Source organism: Balaenoptera ricei, chromosome 2 (genome assembly GCF_028023285.1).
Source record: "Balaenoptera ricei isolate mBalRic1 chromosome 2, mBalRic1.hap2, whole genome shotgun sequence".
NCBI classification, from domain to species: Eukaryota; Metazoa; Chordata; class Mammalia; order Artiodactyla; family Balaenopteridae; genus Balaenoptera; species Balaenoptera ricei.
Window position 1 is genome coordinate 173,508,476 of NC_082640.1, and position 12,428 is coordinate 173,520,903.

The 12,428-nt window shown below is 41.5% G+C and overlaps 1 protein-coding gene across 7 annotated transcripts in view; it reads right to left on the reverse strand.

Annotated features, from left to right (window-relative positions):
* Positions 1–12,428, reverse strand: part of FOXN3 (forkhead box N3) — a 406,052-nt gene that overhangs the window by 14,969 nt on the left and 378,655 nt on the right. For 6 of the 7 annotated variants that reach the window (XM_059914802.1, XM_059914804.1, XM_059914803.1 and 3 more), the window contains one exon: positions 8,990–9,095. The exons of the other annotated variant lie outside the window; for it this stretch is intronic. In XM_059914802.1, the coding sequence (XP_059770785.1) occupies positions 8,990–9,095 (106 nt within the window). The remainder of the gene's footprint in view (positions 1–8,989; positions 9,096–12,428) is intronic. 7 annotated transcript variants of the gene reach the window in all.

Here is a 12,428-nt window from a genome sequence, read left to right on the forward strand (position 1 = left end):
GGTATATTATTTTGAAGCACACACAAAATATTTATAAAAACTGATATACACTACTAGACCACATAGCAAGTCTCCACAAATATCAAAAAAGCAGTACCTTACAGGTCAATTCTCTGACTACAATGCATTATAATTAATAATCAATGTTGAAGAGGTAACTAAAAGCAAAAATAAGAAATAACCACCTCCTCCTAGGTTTGAAAATTTAAAGACACACTTCTAAAAACATGTATGGGTCAAAGAAGGAATCAAAATGGAAATCAGAAAATACTTTGAACCTGTGACAATAATGAAAATAAAAGGTATCAAAACTTACAGATGCAACTAAGCAGTAGTTTGAAGGAAATTATAACCTTAAACTTTTATATAAAAAGAAGAAAAGTTTAAAATAAAAATATCCAATCCAGACCACAACAACAAAAAAGAATAAGCTCAAAGAAAGAAAGGAAATTATAAAGTAGCAGAAATCGATGAAATAGAGAATAGATACAACCTTATGCCAACATCTTTGAAAACAGGTGAAATGGACAAATCCCTAGAGTTACCAAAATGAATTTAAAAAGAAATAAAAAATAAGTTATACTATAATCATTAAAAAAATTAAATCAATAGTTAAAAATCACCCCACAAAGAAAACACCAGCTCCACAGTGTTTTGCAAGTAAGTTCCATCAAACATTAAGCAATAGATAATTCCAATCTTACCTAATCTCAGAGAATCTAATAGCGAATACTCTTTAACTCATTATATGAGAATAATGAAATCCTGACACGAAAACTAGATAAAAATAGCACTAGAGAAACATGGACATGGACAAATACACAAAATTCATACATAAGATGTTAGTGTACCAACACTAGCAATATGTAAAAAATATAATGTATCATAAGCATATCAGAAATGCAGATTTTACTCAAAATTGGGAATTTATAATGTAATTCACCAAGTAAAAAACAATGAGAGAAAAAATTTATAGCTATCTTAAATGATGTAAACATTTCATTGATGAAATTCAACAACCATTTATGATAAAGTATCATAGCAAGCCAAAAATAGAAGGAATTTTTTTTGTTATGATAAAGTATATTTCCTAAAAAAACCTATAAGAAACATTCTATCAATTGTTCATCAATAACATAGCTCCCTTTAAAATAAGACACAATATAAAGATGTCTATTATCATTACTTTTACTCAGAGGTCCTAAGTGCAATGGGACAGGAAAAATAAAAGATGTAAGAATTAGAAAAATCCACACCATTATTTATATAAGATATAATTTTATACATAGAAGAATCTACAGATAAATTATTAAAGTTACTAAGGTGGTTTATTTTATTTAGCAAGGTTGCTGGAAAAAAATCAATATACAAATAATTAATTCCAGATGGATTATAGATTTAAATGAGCAGGAAAAACTTTTTAAATCTTTTAGAAAAAAACTATAGAAGACCATACGATCTTGGAACAGGAACTTTTTAAAGACACTAGATTTCATTACAAAATGATTACTAAGCATGAAAATTAAGAGCTTCTGTTCATCAAAAGACATTATTATGGACTGTGAAATGACCATCCACAAACTTAGAAGAGTTATTAGCAACACATATAGTCAATAAAGGATTAATATCCAGAATATACAAAGAACTCCTACAAAGATAAGAAAAAGAGAAACAACCTGATAGAAAAATGAATAAAAATGTTGAGCAGGCAATCCATCAAAGAGCACATTCAAGCAGCCAATTAAATATATGAAGAACTGTGCAATATCTTTAGTAAGAAGGGAAATGGAAATTAAAATGCAATGAGATACTGTCACATAGTCACTAGATTGGTTGAAATTGCAAAGTATGACAATTCCAAATGTCTGTGAAGATGAAGAGGAATGGGAAGTATCATACTCTGCTGGTAGGAGTGTAAAAAATGGATACAAGCACTTTAGAAAACAATTTGTCATCGCCTGGTAAAGCTGAGCATGTTCATACCTTACAAACCAACAATTCCCACACCTGGACACGCATCTTAAATGAAACTGGAGACATGTATAGGAATTTCCATAGCAGCTTTGCTTGTAACAGCCAAGAACTATAAACAATTCAAATGTCTTTAAAAAAATTGTGGTATAGCCACATAGTGGAATATTATACAGCCATGAAAATCATCATCAGTTACAACTATATGCAGCAAACCAAATAAACTTAATAATGAATAAAAAGAGCAAGTTGGAAAGAAGACACATAGTATCATTCTAGTTATATAAAACTCAAAACCAAGCAAAACTAAATATAGTATTTACAGATATCAAAAATACTTTTAGAAACCTAGGAATAGTAAATACAAAATTTGGGATTATGGTTATCTTTCAGATAGCAGGTGCAGGGGTCTCTGATGCTTGCTCCAGCTGGGTAGCCCTTGCCAGGAAGCATATGGGTTCAACTCCAGAACTTCTGTCTCAGTGGTCACCTCCAGGGCGGGGGCAGGAAGGAGCACAATTTTCTCCCATGAGCTGCAAATTGTCCCCTTAAAAGACTGAGGTAAATGTGACTCCCTCTCTGTACTAGATCGCAGAACACAACAGGAATGATCCTAAAACTCTCCTCTATGAACCGTTTTGCATTTGGCACAGTTCTGCATACCGGGAGAGCAGAGGATTTTTAGATACAATAGGAAAAGCCGCCTGGACTTTCAAACTAATGCCATTGATTTGAAAACATGAGGAGCAGCTCCAGAACGCTGATCAAATTTTAAACAGGGAACTTGCTGGTCATTGTTTAGATTTCTGGACCAGAAGAGACAGAAGTCAAGACAAAAAGCCAAGCCGGCAGCCTAGTAGGAACTCCTGTGTATCCTTTGTCCTCCTGGTATTGTTTTTTCCTTTTCCCTTTAACCGCTCCCTGTAGTAATATTTCCTCCTCTCCTTCCCACCACTAAGCATAACCTAATACTGAGTTTTAGAATTGCCTTCAAAGACCATGGTTTCAGAAGATAAAATCTGACAGGTACTTGGTTTTTTAAAAACAAAACAAAATACAATACAAAAGAAAAAGATCAGTGGCAAACTTTCCCTCCAGTTGTATAACTGGTCCCCACCCTATCTTAAAACTGATGGTTGCAGGCTTCCTAAACTCCTGTGACAAACATCTTCTCCAAGGGAAAGACAAAGAGAATGATGAGGAGTAGATCTAAAGCTGATACACAGGTTTTCCTGGTGACTCTATATTGACAGGACCTTATGTATTAATCTTTTGTATGTATAGAACCATGAATTTCTGTCTTGCTTCCTGTTCCACGGGAAGTAGAGTTTTCACTTGAGGTTCTTAGAGATCCAAATAAAATTAAGCAGCCTTAGGTGGTGATCAAATGGAACTTCCTTATAATTTTACAACATGCTATGGTTTAGACTACTGTCATGACTCCTCAAAACCATGGCTTTGCCACAAATGTGCACTGTCCTCAAGGTGGCACAGAAGCCCAATCTAAAGCTTTTTCTGGGGTTTGGGACTGAGCTTCAGGTACCCAGAAAGGGGACCTGGGAAGGTCTGTGGAGGGCAGGTTGGATGAATCCATAAGGCTCTCCCCATTACTCATTTCATTTTTTTTCCTTTTTAAAAGTTTGTGATAAAATACACAAACAAAAAACCTTACCATCTTAACCTTTTTGAAGCATACAGTTCAGTGGCATTAAATACATTCATAACATTGTGCAGACATCCCCACCATCCATCTCCAGAACCCTTCATCTTGTAACATTGTAACTCTGTCCCCATTGAACAATTTACCCCCCCATTCCCTCTCCCCATAGTTACTGGCAACTACCATTCTACGTTCTCTCTCTATGAATCAGACTACTCTAGGTACCTCACATAGGTGGAATCATACAGTATTTGTCTTTGTGAGTGTCTTATTTCACTTAACATAAATGTCCTCAAGGTTCATCCATATTGTAGCATGTATGAGAACGTCCTTCCATTTTAAGGCTGAATATTCTATTGTGTGTATATATGCCACATTTTGCTTGTTTGTTCATCTGCTGATGGACTTTTGAGTTGCTTAACACATTTTAGCTACTGTGTGAATAATGCTGCTACAAACACGGATGTACAAATATCTCTTTGAGAACCTGCTTTCAGTTCTTTTGGGTATATACCCAGGAGTGGAATTGATGGATCATATGTTAGTTACTATTTTTAATTTTTGGAGGACTGCCATCCTGTTTTCCACAGTGGCTGCATCATTTTACAAACCTACCAACAGTGCTCAAGGGTTCCAATTTTTCCACACCCTTGGCAACACTTGTTATTTTCTGTTTTCTTGATAGTGCCATCCTAATGGGGGTTAAGTGGTATCTCACTGTAGTTTTGATTTGCATTTCCCTAATGATTAGTGATGTTGAACATTTTTCTATGTGCTTATTGATTACTTGTGTATCTTCTTTGGACATAAGTCTGTTCAAGTCCTTTCCCATTTATGAATAGGGTTGTTTGTTTTTCTAATTATTTATTTATTGAACACCTGTATAATGTTTACTGTGCGCCAGGCATGTAACTGTGTGTTAATCCTAGTAACTCATGAGGCAGGTGCTGGTTTTCTCGTGAGAAGCCCAGGTACACCTGGCCCAAGGTCACATAGCTGCAGGCTATGGACCCAGGAAACTTGGTTCCCAAGTTCATGCATGCAATTTCTGGGCTCTCTTGACATATGAAGGATGGCCCTCCCACCAGTTCTCTCTCAATCCCCTGGCAAGCCCTGGACATTTAATTTTTCTCTGCCACCTGAGAGGTCACTTGGGGTCAAAAAGTCTTAAGAGTTGAAAACAAGGTGGCTCAGACCCAGGAGATTGCTATGGCCTGTACCTGGGAAGCAGCCCATAATTCTATGAATGTAAGAAATCTTATGCTCCCATTTCCCAAGAGTTCCAGAAACAGTTCTTCTTGGACTAGACTTGTTTGTCCCATTCAGTGTATTCTCTGCAAGGAATTTCACTGGACAAGCAGCAGAAGACATGGGCATAAAACTATGAGACGTGGGAGCAGTTATTTTGAGGATAATGTGTCTTGAGGAGTCTCTGCCCAAGCAAATTTAAAAATAAGCAGGTTTCCAATGTCTAAGGATGGGCCGATCCCTGAGGTTATTGAGTAAAAAGTCAACACTGTAAAGTCAATTATACTATTGACAGATACTCTTACAAGGAGATTACACATCATAATTATATGCAAAGGAACCCAGCAAATACAAGCTGTGTAATGATCAGCTAATAAAAGTAACACTTCATCTATGTCAATAACAGTTTCAGAGTTAAGACAAACAAACATGGCCTTTGCCACTCAATGGAGGAAAAAAAAAATCCCTGAAAGACAAATATTTTCACTTAAGGAGAAGTTGCTTAGACTCACACAGAAAACCTGTCACACAAAGCAGAGTAGGAAACAGGTCTTCAGGGGGTGCTAATGACTTTCTGGCCCTCCTGCCAGCCCCAGCTGAACTGATGGGGGCAGCAACCCCTGTAAACATGTGAACACCCCCAGGGACCCTTGGTCACTGCCATGTGGTCTGGCGGATGACGTTTGCTGTTGTTCTATTCTCTGCTGGACTGTTTTCCCTTTAACCTTAGTTGAATTTAGGTTCAACTGACACTTGGCCAAATTAAAAAAAATTGCAATTGCAATGAATGTGAAAAAGCAAAACAAGATCCCCCCCTCCCCTCCAAACACTTTTTAGTCGGTTTTACACAGTCTCCTGCAAATACCCACCCAGCTATGTTTATGTTCATTTTTCCGGAAAGTGTCACACTGCCTCCTATTTGGGCCATAAAGAGGGCAAAGGTATTATAAGCAAGGGTCCCTGATCTTCCAGAGCCTGTGACATTCCTCTCACTAATGTCTCTTAAACTGAGGTGGAAAGTGCAGAATTGGTATTTGGATAATGGACTGCTAATGCACAATGGTTTTCTTTATCTCTATTTATGCAACTGGGAACTTGTTTCTGCAAACAGCGGTTGTACATTTCACTGAAATGATTCTGCTTAAACCTCCTGTGATGTTGAGGAAGGTCACCCTTCGACTATGAGTCCTTTTGTAGGGGGACAGACGTTATGAAGCTATTGTCACTCAGCCCCAATCCCAGCCTACTGTAGTGTGTCGTAAGCTGGGGCAGACTGGGCTGGGCGAGCCACATTTCTGCAGCACTCCTGGCTCTGCCTTCGAGAGACTGGGAAGGGGGTGGAGGAAGAGGGGACACGCTCCTTCCTGTTCCTGCATCACCCCAGCAATGCCCCTTCCCCTCTGCAGCGCCAGTCCATTCCTATAGTAGCTGCTGAATCCAGTTTGCGATTCTTCCAATGCTGGAGACCCAACTTCTTCACGTTCCCTGAGAGGTACGTGTACCAGCAGGAGCTTTCTCCTTAGAGATGCCTCTGGTCCTTCCACGGGCCCCTCCTCTGAGCTCAGAGATTCCAGCCCAGCTCAGTGGTACCTCCTAAGAGGTCTGGATCCCAGCCCCAGCCCCTCCTCTGAGGTCTGAGGTCCAGCTTTGAGGGGCAGGCATTCCAACCTCACCCGAGGGCACGTGGCTGCTTCCTACAACTGTTTCCTCCGTGACACCCTGAGTTCTCTGTTACCCTTCCAGTTGCCTGGTTAATAACTTTCTACCTGGTTAACGGTTCTTTATTTTGAAGTCTCTCTGTTCGAGTACCTAGTGTGGCTTCTGTCTCCCAACTGGATCTGACTGATGCATAGGTCTAGCCCTGAACCTGTTTGTGGTCTTTTACTGTGGAAGGAGCCTAGGTGAGGCTCTGGCTGGACTGCATGAGTAGGAACTCTTTTACCAGAAACAAGACATCATTGTTTTGCTGGAGTGCTACGTTCTCTTCTAACCAGAACATAACCAGTTAAAAAAATTATATTTTCCATAATGCTTCTAGAGGCTAATCAGTAAATTTTTGCAATAATATATGCCATGAGGGTAATAATTAAAATTAGGAATTAAAATTAGGAGCAGCTCCTGCTGAAGGGCCAGCCCGGTCTCAGGCCTCCCTTCGCTCTGCCTGGCTCTTCCCTTCTCTGAGAGAATGGCTGGAGCCGCATGGAGAGCTTCGTTTGCTTTCAAAGGCACTGAAAAGATGCTAAAGACGACTAACTGAAAGTCTGTACCTAGCATCTGCTCAGGAAAGTAGATTGTTACTCCCCGTGAGAACAGTCTACGGTCTCAAAGTCTTCTCAACCAAAAAGGTAAACTAGGAGGTTAGGCAGAAACAATTTTAAGAAAGAATGGAAAACAGAATGTCTCTCTCATAATGTGAGGCCAAGGCATGGATATCTTGGCTTCATGGAAGAGGCTTACCATTTATGAATTCAATTACTGATCTCAGGGTATCTAAGAAAAATATGGGAGAAGGACAAGAAAAAGAACCTTCCCATACTCTTTTGGAAAGTATCACCATGTCTGGTTAATAGAAACGATAAGTGGTTTTTATCATTCTATGACTATTCTAATTCCTACCAACTTTCCTCCTTAGCAGGTTCCAAATGCCAGCGTCTGCCCTGAAGACTAAGGACTTCCATCCTGGCAAACGTAGTTGGTTTGCTGGGAGGATTAAAAGACACAAGTGAGTGGAGAATCTCCACATGGTTGATTCACATCAGGGAGCTTGACCCTGAATGTCCCTCAGGGCCCAGTTAACAGACTTCCTGGGATGGTTTCCTTTGGGACATGAAACACTATGAAAGCAAAATGGCCATTAGGTGTGAACTTGATCCAAAAGTGCAGGAAAGACGCTAGAAGGTGATGCCGTGAAGGGATGCAGCTCAGCGTGGCAGGCCTTTTCTAAACAAGCAGCTGTGCAACATGCAATGAAACATCAGCCAAGTGAGTGAGACCCAGCCGCTGTCCTCAGCCAGCAAACCACAGAGGACAGGGGGACACACACACATAGGGTCACTCATCAAAGGGTCACAACCAAAGCATGGGCTTATGGGTTCCAAGAAAAGAGAAATTAATCTGATGTTGGCTCAGAGGCCTGTGCAGAAAAGCTTTGTGAAGGAATCATTTTTGTGATGGGCCATGAAGGATACGCTGCCTTGTATATGGAGTCTGAGGGAAATCGACAGAGAGGAAACTGTATGAATAAGATGGGCAAACACTGGATGTATGTGGAGAACAAATTTGGCTCAAGGAGATGGGAGGACCAGGGGGACATCAGGGTGATGTGGTGGGAGCCAAGGAGGATGCTTTTTCAGACAGCTGGAGAGGCACATTTTAGGAAATCAGTCTGGCGATGGTTGATGGGTGGGCGAGGGCGGGCAGAGAAGCAGCAAGGAATAGGAGGAAGGCATTCAAACTGGTGCGTGTGAGGCTTCCAAGCTAGCGACAGACCCTACTCTGGGGCTGGCAGAGGAGGTGAGAAGGATGGAGGAAAGAAATTTCCCAAGGAAGAGTTCATGTGGTTTGGCAACTGACTGGATTCTCAGAAGCAGGGGACTGATGCCACCTGGTATTTATACATCACTTACCAAAGCACTTTTCACACATGATTTCTTGCATGTGAGTTTCATTGCAACCCTTCCCAGGACTCAGAGGATTTCATGGATGAGGGAACTGAGGCCCAGAGAGGTCAGACATCCACCCAAAGTCAAAGGACTGGGAAGTGACAGGGCTAAGTCTAGAGGTTGACCAGCTAGCCTAGAATCTAATGACTAACTTGCCCACCATTTCCTTCTGTTCACCTTACCCCACCTTTTTAGAATAAAATAACTTAGTTTCATCTGTCTTCATGTCATCTGCAAAGAGACCAGGATAATTTGATGGCCCAAGAAGGAGAAGTTGGCACTTGGATTGGGGTCCCTGGGAGCTACTTTAACTTTTTCGAACACCCAAACTACTTCTGTCTTTACTACTTACAGGCTGGTCTTCTCCACGCCCTCGAGTAGCCCCGTGGGACACACAATGTCCTTCCCACTCCTCAGGTGGGCTTTGCCCAGCAAGCTTCTCCCTTACCTCACGGCTGCTGTCATTCCAATGGGAGTGATTGGCAACGGCCGGACTCCGGGAAACAGGCCTCGGCTCAGAACCCGCGTTCCGTTTTGTATCACTCCTGGAGGAACTGAAAGAGCAAAAAGGGAAAAGACACCACACATGAATCCAACTGTGAGGATTTCTGTTCTGAGTCAGAAATTTTGGATACACCAGAGAACGAGAGAGAGAGAGACAGAGAGAGAGAGAGAGAAGGGAGAAAGAGATAGTCATAGGTACCTAGAGCAAGCAGAGACAGAGAAACACATACACACACACACACACACACACACACACAGGGAGATAGATACAGAAAAAAATACCATGAGAGCGAGACAGAAAGAGAGAAAGACACCACACCTCAAGAAAGAGATCTAGTCAGCCAAGTCAGACCAATAGCTTATTATTGATGCCTTGGTGGGGGAAAAAAAAAAAAACAAAGATATGTTTTAAAAAGTGGGCTTCAAATATTATTTTCTTGCATTTATTAAATATAATCTTTTATCTCTAGTCAGACCCTAAAAAGATCTTAAGAACCTGACACCACCTGACAGCAGATGACCAAACAAAAGCATTTCCTCATGCTTCACTGTTCATGATCAGAATTGGAAACATCTTTTCAAGTGTCCTTAATCCAACAAGGGAAAAAGACAGCCAGAAGAACAGCAGAGCTGATTTTACAAACTACTCAGCACCTCAGCGCTCACAACACCATCTCATCATCTCATAACCCTCACAACCATCTCTGTTGGGAGTGAAGGGCTGTCAGTGGCGTGGATCTGGCTTCTGCCTCAGAATCACACAGCCCACTCTGGAGGGCCTGCCTTCCTCCATCCCGGAAGCTTCCTCTAAGCAAATCTCCTGCGAGCTCTCTCATCATCCCATGGTCTCCTAAATGCACTCATCCCTGGATTAATCCTAAGCCAACCTTTCACGCCAGTGACCATCAGATACTGCCCATGCTGCATACAAACTCACGGTGGCCTTACATGAATCTGAGGGTTCACAGAAGAGGGGAACCATAGGAAATCCCTGATATTCGATCTTTTTTGACCTCCCAAACAGCAGTTTCTTCTGGTTCAAGCTAATATTCTTACTGCACCATCAACACTCCTCCATGCGTCTGTCTATGGGGCCAGGCATGTATCCTGTGTGAGCACACTGACGGAGAGCTTATACACCTGGGTTTTTTTTTTGTTTTTTTTTTAAAACCTTTTTTTTAAAAAAATTTATTTATTTATGGCTGTGTTGGGTCTTCGTTTCTGCACGAGGGCTTTCTCTAGTTGTGGCAAGCGGGGGTCACTCTTCATCGCGGTGCGCGGGCCTCTCACTGTCGCGGCCTCTCTTGTTGCGGAGCACAGGCTCCAGACGCGCAGGCTCAGTAATTGTGGCTCACGGGCCCAGTTGCTCTGCGGCATGTGGGATCTTCCCAGACCAGGGCTCGAACCCGTGTCCCCTGCGTTGGCAGGCAGATTCTCAACCACTGCGCCACCAGGGAAGTCCTACACCTGGGTTTTAATCTTAGTTCTTCTGGCAGGACTCCAGGCAAGCTCACGGAATCTCTGCGTCCCTCTTTGAACGGTGTTCTCTAAGACCCCTTCTGCTGCCAGCATCCGAAAGAGTCCCCGGAGCTCTGGCTGTGTTCACGTAGCCCCTGGCACAGTCTCATCCGGGGGCAAGGTGGACAAATTGTGCTTTCTCAAACAAACACCTTACCAAAAAGACTCTAGAAAATCATACCTTCAAAAATAAATACCACTCTGGATATTAAGTTTTTAAAGCTGATATTATTTGTGTAGAATAACTACTTTTCCCAAAATTCGCAGTATATACTTTTTACTCCTATCATTTTCAGGTCTCTAAGAGCACATTTACTTAAATATTCTGAGCCTTTAGTCAGGTCTTTCACATAGGATGAGTGTCCACTCTGGAATATGGGATTAAGTTATAGACCGATTTCTTGGGCATTCTGTAGCTCCTGCTAATATTTTTTGCCATGTCTCATCCAGGTTTGTGTAAGGCCCTAGTTACTAGGTTTTATAAAAGGTGGGATGGGAGACAAAATTGAAACCAGTGCCTGAAGTCAGTACTACTATTGCAGTCGGGGTTCCAGAATCCCCTGTCTCTTCCCACATTTAATTATGAAGGTAGGTTGAACTAGATCAGGAATTCCTACCCATCCCATACTATCAGCCTGATTTCAGATATTAGATCATCTGAGGCAGGGGACTCACCAGGTATCTTAAAAGCATGAAACCTGTTATGATGTGATATTGCAGCTAATTATCATAGTTTGCCCAGTTGATGAGTTTTCTAGAACTCTAGAAGAGGGTCTAGAAATTATATTTACCTGAATTACTCCTATAAAGCTACAACACAGTGTGGTATTGGTGTAAGTGCAGAAATATAGATCAATGGAACAAAACAGAGTCCAGAAATAGACTCGTGTGTGTGGTCAACTGATTCTTTGACAAAAAATATGCAGACAACACAATGGGGGAAAAGAGAGAACAATCAGAGATCCATTTGGAAAAAAATGAACCTCGGTCCTAACCTCATACCATTAGGAAAATTAATTAGAAATGGATCATAGACCTAAACGTAAGCACTAAAACTACGAAACTTCTAGAAGAAAATGCCAATAATTTCTGTGGACAGACATATGTAAAAACCAGTAGAACTATGGAGTTTGTAGACAGATGCTTCAGGCTGCTTGAAAAGATAGGTGTTTTTGGTTTGTCTCTCTGCTTTGGGGATCGTGGGAAAGGGGTTTTCAATTATTTTGCTGTACGGTACTCTCCTCAAAATGGTCAGATGACCACAGGTTCAGTTTAATTCTGATAATACTACTCAATATATCAGTCACTAGGGATCTAGAACAGCAGGCAAATCTGATAGAATGGTATCCCCCCAAAAAACTTAAATATTTAAAATTTATACCATGGTTATAATTCTCACCAGTAAAAGGTGGGCGTTCACAAGCCATCCTTAAGCCCCTCGCTGCCAAATCACCTTCCCTCCTCAGACACTCTGCCTTCAACACATTCTAAGAAAAGGGGGACGTGTTGTGGGGTGCGGCTGCTGGCCCCCTTAGAGTTTGGGCAGACTGCCTGCTGGTGCCAGAAAGATGCTGGAAACGTAGAAGAGGCCCAGCAGAAGGTTGAGTTTGGCAGTCCTCTGGGGCAGTTTGTTGAAAGTCTGGCTTCGGAACTGTCTCTCGAGGGAAAAGGCCATATACAGATTGTATCAATTAATGGATTAAATTACCAACTACCTGCCTATGTATGAGACGAAGGGGACACAGGGTCCCCACAGTTAAGTGGGACAGATAGAAAACTGAAGAGGCAATGAAAATATACTATGGCGAGTGCTAGGGCAGGGGGCCTATAGGCATGAAAGATGGAGACACCTAACCCAAAGAAAA